Source organism: Cetorhinus maximus, chromosome 7 (assembly GCF_964194155.1).
Source record: "Cetorhinus maximus chromosome 7, sCetMax3.hap1.1, whole genome shotgun sequence".
Taxonomy (NCBI): domain Eukaryota; kingdom Metazoa; phylum Chordata; class Chondrichthyes; order Lamniformes; family Cetorhinidae; genus Cetorhinus; species Cetorhinus maximus.
The window spans coordinates 32,441,661-32,455,370 of NC_135885.1; the positions used below are offsets into that span (position 1 = coordinate 32,441,661).

The window sequence follows — 13,710 nt, forward strand, 5'->3', positions numbered from 1 at the left end:
GTCCAGTAACACTTCTGGAATTTTAAAAATTAAAAGTAAAAGTTTTATTAAAAAGAATAAAAGAAAACTTAAACACACAAGATTACAGTTACACAGTTAAAATTGGTCTCATAAACCATTCCCCCAAAAAGACACTACTTGGTCATTGGTTGTGGGATCACTTAGCCCTGTCTATCACTTGCTGCTTATGCTGTTTGGCACGCAAGTAGTCCTGTGTTATAGCTTCACCAGGTTGACACCCGATTTTTAGGTTTGCCTGGTGCTGCTCCTGACATGCCCTCCTGCACTCTTCATTGAACCAGGGTTGATTCCCTGGCTTGATGGTAATGTTAGAGTGGGGGATATGCCGGGCCGTGAGGTTACAGATTGTGGTCAAATGCAATTCTGCTGCTGCTGATGGCCCACAACACCTCATGGATACCCAGTCTTGAGTTGCTAGATCTGTTCGCAATCTATCCCATTTAGCAAGGTGGTAGTGCCACACAACGTGATGGAGTGTATCCTCAATGTGCCTCCACAACAACTGTGCGTTAGTCACTCCTATCAATACTGTCATGGACAGATGCATCTGTGGCAGGTAGGTAGGTGAGGATGAGGTCATGTTGGTTCCCTCATCACCTGCCGCAGACCCAGCCCAGCAGCTGTGTCCTTTAGGACTCGGCCAGCTCATTCAGTAGTGATGCTACCGAGCCACTGTTGGTGGTGGACATTGACGTCCCCCACCCAGAGTACATCCTGCGCCCTTCAGTGCTTCCTCCAAGTGTTCAATATGGAGCAGCACTGATTCATCAGCTGAGGGAGCGTGATACGTGGTAATCAGCAGGAGGTTTCTTTGCCCATGTTTGACCTGATGCCATGGGACTTATTGGGGTCGGAAGTCTTTGTTGAGGACTCCCAGGGCAAATCCCTCCCGGCTGTACACCACTGTGCTGCCACCTCTGCTGGGTCTGTCCTGCCGCTGAGACACGACATACCCAGGGATGGTGATGGTGGTGTATGAGACATTACTTGTAAGATATAATTCCGTGAGGATGACTGTGTCAGACTGTTACTTGACTAGTCTGTGAGACAGCTCTCCCAATTTTGGCACTAGCCCCCAAATGTTAGTAAGGAGGATTTTGCAGGATTGACTGGGCTGAGATAGCCGTTGTCGTTTCCGGTGCCTAGGTCGATGCCGGGTGATCCATCCGGTTTCATTCCTTTTTTGTGACTTTGCAGCGGTTTGTTACAACTGAATGTCTTGCTAGGCCATTTCACAGGGCATTTAAGAGTCAACCACATTGCTGTGGGTTTTGAGTCACGTGTAAGCCAGGCCAGACAAGGACAACAGATTTCCTTCCCTAAAGGACTTCCGTGAACCAGATGGGTTTTTACAACAAAAGTTTCATGGTCACCATTAGACTTTTAATTCCAGATTTTTATTGAATTCAAATTCCACCATCTGCCATGGCAGGATTCGAACCCTGGTCCCCAGAGCATTACCCTGGGTCTCTGGATCACTAGTCCGGCAACAATACCACTATGCCATCGCCTCCCCTCTTAAACACTCTCCCGCTCTGCTGTGGAAATCCAAAACTTAAGAACAAGACTGCTTGTTGCAGTCCAAGACTTTTCTGGCTTGACTGAATGGCTGATTCAAACTGCGTCTTCTCCCAGCCTAGAACTGTTTTCAGGAGACCTTCGTCACACAGCCAGTAGCCCACAGCTACAGCTCAACAGCTCCAGCTACCAGCTACAGCCAACAGCTCCACAGCTACCAACTCCAGCTACCTTAAGCTTTCCACAGTAACTCTAAAATACCCTTTTTCACCCTTTCATCTCAGGTTCCATTGTTCTCAAACCTCTGAAACTCAAATCCTTCCAATTTTTCTTGTTTCTGTTTTGTCTCTGCTTTCGGGTCAATAAAATGTAATATACCCTCTTGTGTTTACCTTTGGAACTCTTGCAAGATGCAAACATGTTTCTTGGTACCTCTGACTTCCCTTTGATATTAAAATGAACTCTCAATGTATCTAAAAATGCAAATGTTAGGTCCAGCCTATTCACTTGTATCTCAAACTTAAGGTTCTATCCTTTCATGTTTTAATACAATTTCAGCCAATCCAACCCAATAAAGCTAAATGATTGAATCAAGACAGGAGACGGCCAAAGACAAATGAGCAAGTTTTTTTGTTGTTGATGATTTGTACAAATTAACATGAAGTTTTTGTCCATGCAATTTGTAATTCTCCTTATATCTGCAGCATTGCATATTATGCTTACTGGTTATTAATTGGGTCATTAACTGGGTCATTCTAAATGTTCATTGTGGCTACCTTCAATAGGTGTATGAAGCGGTACTCCCGGCCAGCATTGAATAGACAGCAGGAGATAGCCCAATTCACGCCGCCACCTCATCTTAAACTGTTTGATTATCTACAAAAGAGAAAGGAAAGAAAGCCAGTACCACCCATTGACCTTAAAATTTCAAGAGCTGGAAGTGTATGTTCCATTTTTATTTTTCAAAACAAGTGTTGATGTTAATTTATTATTCTCTATTGCACAAGGTTCTAACAAGACTTTTTTCCCCTTTTTGTAAGTGTGTTGATATGTGGAAGCAAAATCCATGCCAGCTCGCTGTGCCATCTGAAATTGATGTAAGTGTGCTTTCTTTGGAGTTCATCCAGAATGTTATCTAATAATTCCCCAGAAATTGCTGGTAAGGAGTTCACAGCGCCTATCATTAGTAGTTTGTAAAAAAAGACGAAACAGCAATTTGTGGCAAAGAAGAGCTACACCATGAGTTCTGATTCACCACACATTGTCGGACAATTTGCCATTGGCTCGACAAAACAGAAAAAATTACCATCTCATCATTGTATACCCGGATTCCTGGATTTGCACTATGAATACTAGTTAATCTCGCTGTAGCTATTTTAAAGCTGGTAATTCATGTTGTAAGGACCCTGTTAATGGCATGATATATGGTCCTGACATACCACTCAACCTTGGAGCTTAGAAAGAGAATAGAATTGTGGCATATTGCTCCTGTGGGCATTAAATCGTTCCTAGAAATTTTCATATAGATATTTTCTTTCTGTGGCCTTTTCCCCTCTCAATGCACTCTATTTCTTTCACTTATCTTTCTGTATCTAATTTGGCTCTAACTCCACCTATTTCCTTCACCATTGTTGGTTTTGGTTCTTTCTGCATCCTTAAATTTCATTTGTTAAGGAGATCAAACTATTGTACCTGATGTTTGAGGTTTTAGTTGCCTCTTTGAGGTAATCGTACCATTATCAATTTGCATCTCCAGCAATTTGTGACGTATAAATAATACAATGCAATGAGCCGAGTCTGTGCGAGCTTTTTCAAAAAGCAATCAAGTTCGCCTCACTCCCCCAATATCCCTGGAAGGTGTGCCTCTGCAGCAATTTCTGGATCATTTTATTGAAGATATGCATGGCTGTGAAAGTGGTTACAGATCAAGTTTCATATTAATATTTATGAAATGTTTAAATCTCTAATTAACAATATTGTAATTGAAGAAATGCAAGCAGCAGGTAAGTCCTCACCATTTACACAATCCCTGATTATAGTGGGCAGGTGGTACTAACTCATTTCTCACACCAATAATGTACACTTATGCAACTTGTGGAATTCTGTAACACTAATTAAAAACAAACAAGCTACTTGTAGGTTGATTTTTTAAGGGGTTAAAATTATCACCTGAATCAAAGAAGAGCCATTTTGAGAAGCCATTACACATCATTAACAATGAGTGTGCTGTAAACACACTTAAGAAATTTTTGGTGATTAGCCTTAGTCCCAACAAGTTCAGCTACAGACCAGAAACCTAGTGTATTAAGTACTGTGAGGTACCTGTGCAAATAGATTTTTAAAACTCAGATCTGTGCTTGACACTCTTTTGGCTTCAGAGCCATTGGCCATTTCTATACAGTTCTTGCGTCCCAAAACAGCAAGCATTCTTACTGTCCCATATCTAGTTAAATGATTTTGTGACCTTAACAATACAACTTCTCATACATACTAGATACAGTGACAGCACACACTGGAGGCAGACTATAAAATACTCTATCTGGAAAAATCGTGATTAGATACCAAAAAACTTGCGTGATCTGTGTGAATGCACAAGATATAATCTTGACAGTAAAATTGATCTATTTCCTATCTATATAATGGATCACACAACTTTGCCCTATTTGGCTAAATTTACTTTGTAAGTCAGGAATCTCTAAACATACTGGTGCAATCCCAGAACAGACCCCCAAATTTTGCTATGGTCCTGGACAAGACCCCCAAAGTTTAGTTACGATCTGATTAGGGAACCAGTAGCTTTTGTTTTAAAGTAGACAAAATTAGAAATCCAAACATTTACTAGGAGAATAAAGCCACAAGATTCCATGGTTTTAAACAAACAGAAGAACTTTTACTATATAAAAGTCAGCAAAGCAAACAGTCAGCATTAACTAACTCATACTCTAAAATCCAGAGGTAATTTATGAGGTAAACATGAATTAACAGGCAAACTGTGGTCAAACACACCGCAAACTGCACATCTATGGCAGACATGACCAAGACAAGTACCCCGAATTTTCTCAGCAAGCCACACATCAGCGACCTCTGTGTGTCTCAGAATCCTTTAAAATTCTGTCTTCCTCCTGAGTGATTTCAGCTCCTCTCTTTCAAAGATCTAGCCACTGATTTCCCTCAAAAGCTGCTCCTAAAAGATTTCCCAACAACTACTCACCTCCCAGTTGCTCAGTCTCTTCTCCCAAGAGAGCACCCACTGGATTCATAAGGTTCCGCTCCAGCATCTAGTTACCGGCACGATTCCAACTCTCTAGCTACTCTGAGCAGAACCCCGTGCTCATGAACTTCCTTTGCCCCAACTCCCAGCTTCAAGGAGCCAACAGCTGCTGTTCACTTCAGCTTCACTGGGCTGATTGCTGACATGGACTTCGCTTAACCCTCATTTCCCAGCAGCACAAAACTAGCAACCTTCTGCTGCCTCCTCCAGCTCCAGACTCATCAGAGCAACCACTGCTCACCATGGTCTGCTGTTCTCTCTGTCTCTTGAACTGATCGGTGTCATCCGTTAATATCTCCCAACAGTGTTCCACACCCTGCCCTGAGGCCGGATCGGATGTATGAACCCGTGGTACATTCTGTACCTTAAATGTTACAATCTCCAGTGAACCGAAGATTCCTGCCTCCCCCACCGCCCCAACATAGCTGCTAATTTACAAAAATGTAGATTCCCTCACAATTCTTGTACTAATATTAAAGAGCAGGTTCTCACTATGTTATGTTTACTGTTCTAGAGTCAGCCTTCCCAAACTCTTCAAAAATCATATAGAAGTTGTATTGCAGCAGATTTTGCATCTGGTAGCTATAAAATTGAGTTTTCACAATCTAATCTAGGCAACAGGTTATCTCAGTGTGACAACAGCACCCTTAATTTGAGTCCAATGTTGAGGTATAATATAATCCTAATTAATAAGTAATAATCCTTTGACTTGTAATAAAGAAAAATACATGTTCAGTTTTGCAGTTTTCCTAGGCTTTCAGACTTTTTGCATATTAGAATTTGACAGAATCTGCCCCCGAAACATGTCTTAAAGTAGACATCTGGGAAATGAGTGCAGTTGTAATTTACTTGCATTCCGTTTGGGGGTTCTCTGAGTGTTTTAGCAGCTCTGCATACAGCCTTTTAAGTGAATTGTAACGGTGTTTTTATACTTTTGTGGTGGCAGTGGGAGAGTGACTCGTTTACAGTAAAGCTTACAAAGTAAAAAGCTCTTCTGTTTTCTCTACATTAACTTTGGCTTCAAATTTGGCACTTGCTCTAGGTGGAAAAGTATGCAAAGGTGGAAAAAGCTAGCAAACCTGATGACTCGCAAACAGCTGCCTGGCCAATCCATGTAAGTACCTCTTTTTTTGGCTTCTTGAGATATCTTGTGGGACTTGTTCAGACACCATAGAACTTCCAATTACGGTACTTCTAATTGCAGTGATTTATTACTTTGGGCATGTGAGACAAAACGGTAATATGCCTCTTTCCAATTCAGCTAAAAGGATTTTTTGAAAGTGAAATTTGTCAAAATCATTTTAAGCATATTCATCCATTGAAAATGTATCCAATAATTTATTATTACAAAAATGAAATTACAAATTTGAAGGAAATAAACATTATAAGGATTGACATTTGATTATAAGCAAGTATTTGCTCTGAATGGTCAATTGTTAATGTTCGGTTCAATGAATAATTACATCTGAAATATGTGTTTGATCAACTTTAATAGTTTGTATAGTTGAATGGGACTATAGACATTTACTTGGTTACAATCTTGATTACTTGCCAAACATCATTTGTCCATATAACAGTAGTTTTAGGAGCAATATGTAACTTTAAGTTTAATTTATATTTATATTTGTATGTTAAGAAGGATGGAATATGGTTTTAGTTTCATTTCATTTTTTTTCTGAGAGTTTGGGGCGGGAAGTCTGGAGAGCCTCCTAACTAAAAGGTCAGGTTTTCTGCATTTGTTTGTATGCATAGATTTTTAATGAGGTTTTACAACCCTTGAAGTGAAAAAGAGAGGTTAAAAAGGGGTTAGAAGTTTATTGATTTGGGAAAAAACATTAGGTAGAAAGAACTGTGCTGTTGCCTAGCGACAGGGGTCCAGAGACGCACACAAAGGCAGAAAAGAAGTTCAGAGTATGTTTGAGAGTGAAGACAGGCGTTCTAAGCTCTCTGATAAGAAATACTACAAGGCTGCTGGGGACTGAGTTTGGGGAGCTCCTGTGTTTGCCCTGCATTTGATGTAATATTGAGTTTAGAGTGCAGTTTTGGGTATCTCAGGGAGAGATACCAGCTGGGGGAAAAACCTCTAGTGAATGCTCAGAAATTCACGGAAAGAAAACCGTTTGCAACTGGGCCAGCCCAAGCAAGAAGCCTTGGTGTTAAGATAGTGTTAAATGTTTACAATGGTTTTGTGTCTGTAAGGGTATTGCTGGGATAAAAGGAACGGTGTGAGTTTGAATCATTTTCTTGTATTTGTACTGAGATCTTTCCAACCTTTTTGTCTGGTGTGGTATAGTTAATTTTTCTTGTTTAATAAATTTTATTATTTGTGTTAAAAGTTCATCAGCAGACTCCTGAGTATTTGTTCAGTAACTTACCTCCACGGTTTCTAAAAATAAAAATAAAAGGATCTTTTTGACTTAGCCAGTATTAACATCAGCTGGGATCATAGTAGATAAACTTTCAGTAGTAAATTGGAATTAATTGTGTGGAATTGTGGAATTAATTAATTTAAATTTCTTGATGACATAAATAGAAGATATAGCTCTAATGGAGTGAACTTATATAGCATTATCATATTTGGAAGGGTAGTATTGTAGTAAATGGGTGTTATTTTCAGGAATGGTTAAATGACCTAATTCAGTATAAGCTCTCTGTTTCAAAGGCCGATTATTTACTGAAATGTGGTAATTCTGCCCCTAAATACTTACAGTTTACCATTCATATGGAGGGGTTTGCAACAATGAGCACTGTACTTGTTCTTATTTCTCTGATAATTGTGAATAGCAACAATTTCAGTAGAGTTTGTAAGGCCAGAGCAATGTGAAGTTCAGCCTCAGTATTGGGGAAATGCACTGAAAAATCTACTTGCAATATTTTGGATTTAACTTTATTTTAAATGTTCAATTGCAGAAAATGATTAATAACTGTTTAAACTTGTTTATTTGTTGACACTCTTTTGAACTCGTTTGATCTGTTAATAGGTTTGTTAATTGATTGCATAAGTGATTGGCTGTTTGTTTTTCCTTCTGGTAGTTGAGATATTGTGTAAGTTAAGATCATATAAATTTAATTTAATAAGTTGAGCAATGATAGCTGAATAGGAATTCAGCCTTGACGTGTACTTGCACTTGTTAAATTTGAGGGATTAAATAACCAGATTTTATGTTTAATTTTATTCATATTTTCTTAAGAAAACAGTTCAGTTTAGTATGGTGCAGCTGAAGCCTATGATGTACAGTACCTGTCTGAGGCTTTTGTTTTGTGTGCCCTGTTAACCAAATATGTGAAAAGTGTTTTAACTACTTGCACTGAAGCTCAAAGTTTCTGAGCAGTATGGTACATTCCAGTCCATGAGAATGGTTAAAATTTTCTTGCGATGCCAGGAAGTGGTCACTTCTCAAGCAGAGGGAGTTAGTGAGAAAAGGAAATGGGTGACTCAGTGTAGGAATGTTAAATTGACAAACCGATATTCCGTATTGATTACCTGCAACAATGGCAGTAACTTAGAGCCATACAGCAATAAGCAGAACTGAGGTACTGTAGAATAAGTAGTGGAATAAGTCAGAAGAGAAGCTGGAGTGCAGAAATATCAGGGGAATTCCATTGTCACTGTGGTGTTTTACTCACCTGATTCAAAGGTAACCTAGTAGGTGCAAAAGATTTTGCAATTGGGAAGAAAACAGTCGTGGTTCATGTCAGATCCAATTGCAGGAGGGGAAAAATGAAATCCTGCAAAGTGTGTCATAGAAATTGGGCGATAGATTACAGAACAAGACTCAATGGTAGCAATCTCAGGATTGCACCTGCTAGCCAGTGTGGGAATTGCAAGTTGAGGGAGGTTAATTGCATGTCTGATAGTATTGGAGGGAAGAATTCCAATTTTGGAGGCATTGGGAACCAGTTATGCAACAAGAGCAGCCTGCATAGGATAGGTGGCTTCACACTTGCTCAAGGCTGGAACAAATGTCCCTTCTGGTAGAGTAACTAGTGCTTTTGGAGAAGGTTTAAACTAACGTGGCAGGTGGAGAGAATAAATAGGCTGGTGAAGAAGAAATAAAAACAGTATATTAATTGGGTGAATTTATACGCTACAAGATAGACTGGGATAAAGGTTATATAGGCGGTCAGAGTGAGGAACAGATTTTTTAAGTATTTATCCTGATTGCTTCTTAATTTAGTGTGCTCCTGGTCAGAATTGTTTGCTTAGTTCTGGGAAATTAAGTAAGGCAGACAATTGACATGAGATTATGAGAATAATTGAGAAATAGTGGCCATAACCGCCGAGGAGGGATACTTAGTACTCTTGGTGGTAGAAGAGTGAAAGATTTAACCAGCAGTAAAATTTACCATTACGTCTGGTCTTTAGCTCTACTGTGTAAGATTAAATGAAGTCACTAAGAATATTTAATTATTGAATCCTTTAAGGAAGCAAATGATGAATACGTTTTTGAGTGGGAAGGAACAGATCGAGTTCATGCCTCCAAATTAACAATTTACCAGTCATCAGATGACCCCCTCTTTTATGGTAAGATACAAATGACGAAGGACCCCAAACCAGAGGAAGAAAACGAACACTTGGTTACTCACATCCCGTAAGTAGAAGTTTGCTGCGCAGCAGGATTAGGAAATATGAACAAACGAATTAGGAGCAGGAATAGGACATTCAGCCCATCGAGCCTACTCTACCATTTGATAAGGTCACGGCTGATCTGATTGTGGCCTCAACTCCACCCTCCTGCCTACCTGCTACACCCTTTGAATTTCTTGTTAGTTAAGAAACCATCGAACTCTGCCTTAAGACTATTCAATGGCAGTGCCTCCACTGCTCTCTGGGGGGAAAAAATTCCACAAACTTTCAACCCTCTGAGAGAAAAAAATTCTCCTCATCTCTGTCTTAAATGGAAGACCCCCTTATTTTTAAAGTGTGTCCTCTGGGTCTAGTCTCTCCCACAAGGGGAAACATCCTTTCACCATCCATCCTTCAAGTCCCCTCTGGACCTTAAATATTTCAATAAGATCACCTCTCATTCGTTTGAACTCCAATGGATACAGGCCCAACCTGTTTGACCTTTCCTCCTAAGATAACCCCTTATGAATAGGACTAGGACTGAATTGAGAGTTGTGTGAATGCAAAATAAATGTTTTGGAGTAAACTGTTTTGTGCTCCAAGTTTAAAAGCACTGACCCAAAGTAGTAGCTTCACCCATGAATGTTTTTATATTAGCAAAAGAAATTTCAGAGATTTTCCATCAACCAAATGATGAAATTAGACTTACACATGTTTTGTGGAGCAATCTGTTAGGAATAATTACAATATATAGATGATGGAAGGAATCAATGTACCTACTCTTAGGGAATTATACATTTTAAAATCTATGACCAAAGACCATTACCCCAATGCCACATGAGGGAGAGCTGTAAACTGAAAGTGCTCCCAGCTGCCTCTAAGCAACAATTTAAAATGGTAGCAAGAAGTCAAGAGATTTAGACAAATAATTCCTTTTAAAATGTTTAAAATTATGAAATTATTCAGTTGGAAATTGAAATTATTATTTTGTCTAGAAATTGTTATACTTTTGGGTTTCAGGAGCAGTAATGTCACAAAGAATTGCCAGACTTGAGTAATTCAGGAGTATCAAAGCATCATTTTGGTTATATAAGCAGTTTAAAAATTTTAGTTGCTAAATATTATAAGTTATAAGATTCACTGGGACATTCCAAAATGTTTTATAGTTAATGGACTATTTCTGAAATGCAACCTCTGCTCTTTTTGGTAGAGGTAGCAGCCACTTTGTCCTACATGCATGAAATGAATTAATCTGTATTTAGTGCTTGAGGAAAGAATGTTCAGCAGGAAGCTAACTTTGGTCTTCCTCAGATAGCCATAGATTATTTTAAATCCATCTGAGCTGGTTTATGGATTCTCAGTTTCATGTTGTATCTAAAAGGTTGCATCTCAGTACTGACTAAAGTATTAGCTGAGACTGTGCGCTCATGTCTATAATAGCCCTTGAACCCACAGTATTCTAAGTCAGATTTGAGAATGATTAACTTGCAGAAGTGTGTTCGCATTTGAATAGTTTAGGTCTATGCAGTTTCTATTGATTTCATGAATCTCAACTGAAAAACATTGTTTTGTATACCAGGTTCCCAATAGGTACGAAAGCAGAAGCTGACAGGTGAGTGCCCTTGGTTTTCCTCTCCTCTGCACACTGTTTATTACAGACTTTTCACAGTAAGGGTTTACTGTTTAAAACCCATCTCGTTAAACTGCAGGTTTGTAAAGCAGTATTTTGAGGTTTTGCAGCAGGACACCAAGTGCCCAGTGAAGTTTTCCCACAATTCAGCTGGTTCAGTGAGCCAGAGTCACTTGTCTCCTGGGAAAGAAATTGAGGTAGGTTCACAATAGTATGTTTTACTATTTAAAGTTTGGATTTGTATTCTGTTTGTATTCAGACTTGTTTTTTTTTAAATTGGCCCGTTTTCTTGATATATTTATCCTATTCAATAGTTTATTCTATTGAGATCATTTTTTTGATCAAATTATAATTGAAATGAGTTTTTCATTAACTACAATTTATTATAACTCCAACACCTTCTGTGGTCCTCCAGGTTTCTACACAAAGATGAATTTGAGCATAAACTCATTACATCTGCCTCTCGTACAAGTCCCTGTGGGACTGTGCAGCCTCTCCTGCTCCCAATTCCAGTCTAAAATGATGTTTGTTCCATTTAAAATAAAACTAATATTTATATATTATATATTTATATATAGCTACTGATTTAATCTTGAAAGGGCAGCATTTTTAATGTTAATTAATAAACTGAAGAAGTCATGTTACTACTACCAGTCATCTTATTTTATTGGAGATGAAGAACAGGGCTTTAGTGTAGATAAAAACCAAGTATTGTTGTGCTGATATTATTTTACATTATACACATTGAATATGAAAATCAATCTTACAAAACAAAGCCCACAATTTTCATTCAGGAATGCTCCAGTGTCAAATGGCTGTCACTGTAAGCTTCATTACACATTTTGCAATAGTCATAATAGTCAGTATATTGATAGGAACAAAGGGGGATATTTTGTGCCCTCTCTCATGGCATGTTTGGAGATGGGGAGGGCATTTAATCAGGTGGGAGGGTGGCGTGCAAGCACCCTGTTGCCTTCCTGCCTCTACCAAAATTAAGTCCAGGACAGGAAGGCCCATGGTTGGACTTTCTCCCCAGGCACCTATTAAGGCCGTTAAGTGGCCAATTAATGATCATCCCACTGTCATTGGTATTCACCCAACTGTGGGTGGGTTACATGATAAGTAAAACTGTGCAGGCTGCTTGTTGTTCCCAGCCGTGGGGGGACGGTTCCTCGTTTGAAGTTACTCAGTACCTGATCGAGGAACCTGGCATCAGGAAGGGGAGGGCCAGGTGTGAGAGCCACAACTCCGCCCATCGTTGCAGGCGACTCCCCTCTTTCCCCCCTCACTCATCTGCTCGCCCCCCACCCCGCAAGACCCCTCTGTCATTAACCCTGGGCTGGGTCACTTCTCGATCCTGGATCTCTGGTAGCAGTTGTTCTGGCAGCAGCCACCACCTCCCCAATGGCACTGGTCAGCAAAAACAGCTACCAGCCTCTGATTGGCCAGCAGCGCTCAAGAGCCGAGATTTTTAGGCTCTGCCGGTGGTCACTTAAGTGCCTGAGAGGCACTTAATAGTGACAGACCTTCCCAGAAGAGGCAGCGCAGGTCTCTTGTTGGCTGGACCAGCAGGCAAGACCCCCCGACACCCCCATAAAATCCGCCCCCAAAGTTTGCAATGCATGGAAACAATTGGGCTCCAAAATAAATGTTCTTCACTATAATAATAACTGGTGTACTTGTTAAATGCTATGATTTAGAATGTTGAAAATAATTGCTTAAACACTGATACGCTGTGCTTATCAAAGTGAAAAACACCTTATGCCTTAAAGGAGAAATCTGTTCTATTCAATAACTGTTCGATTAGCCATGTGCATTTTTTGCAGCAATCTGAAGAAATTTCTGGATCTGTCCAGTCTTCTATACTGGGGAAGGGTGTGAAGCACCGACCTCCATCCATTAAACTCCCTAGTAGCTCAAGTAGCAGCTCTTCAGGTAAATCCTTTCATGATTGAATTGTGTGTATAGTACCCTTTATCATTTCTGATTATGCTTATTGTGGTTCATACACAAAGGAAGATAATTACACTTCAGAAGGATAGAACTGGAACATCTGAGAAACATTTATTACTAAAATGTAACATGACTCTGTAGTTTCATGGAGATATGTTAAATATTCTAAACTAGCCTTATTCTTTTACAGTGTCAGTTGTTCCTCTGCTCCTCTTACAACTTTGCTGTTCTGATTAAGTTTAGCTTAATTTAAAGAATTCTTAAATCCAAATCCAAATGTTATTAGCTCTAAGGGCAGGGTAAAGCAATGTGTTGGCTTTACAAGTCATTGTCATCTGACGATCTACCATTGCACAAATCAAAATAGTGATAGTTCTCACCTATGTTCTTCAGCAACAACACTGATGCCAGTAATGAAAAGGTATTATTGAATGATACCTGAATAATTTTCTCATGTTGCCGAACAGTTTGGCTAGTCTTTTTGCCTGCTGGAGAGGGGAACCTTATAAATAAAATTATTTTAAAAAGGTAATGAGATCGATTTAAGAGTAAGTACTTAGCACAAATAAAGCTTTTCTTTTAGTTGTAACATTGTTGCCGAAATTCTCCATACAAATTAAATGTTCTTATGAAAGTAATGATTACATTTGTTTTCTAGTTGTAACATTGTTGCTGAAATTCTCTTCATAAATTAAATGTTCTTATGAAAATAATGGCTGGGATTTCCCTCTCCCGTTTGTGGTGGGCATC

General features: G+C 39.3%; 1 protein-coding gene across 10 annotated transcripts in view; it reads left to right on the forward strand.

The window, feature by feature from the left end:
* supt20 (SPT20 homolog, SAGA complex component) overlaps positions 1-13,710 on the forward strand; it is an 89,858-nt gene that overhangs the window by 23,094 nt on the left and 53,054 nt on the right. For all 10 annotated transcript variants that reach the window (XM_078545290.1, XM_078545291.1, XM_078545292.1 and 7 more), the window contains exons 11-17: positions 2,325-2,481; positions 2,580-2,636; positions 5,853-5,924; positions 9,236-9,402; positions 10,957-10,989; positions 11,087-11,204; positions 12,834-12,942. In XM_078545290.1, coding sequence (XP_078401416.1) covers positions 2,325-2,481; positions 2,580-2,636; positions 5,853-5,924; positions 9,236-9,402; positions 10,957-10,989; positions 11,087-11,204; positions 12,834-12,942 — 713 coding nt within the window. The remainder of the gene's footprint in view (positions 1-2,324; positions 2,482-2,579; positions 2,637-5,852; positions 5,925-9,235; positions 9,403-10,956; positions 10,990-11,086; positions 11,205-12,833; positions 12,943-13,710) is intronic.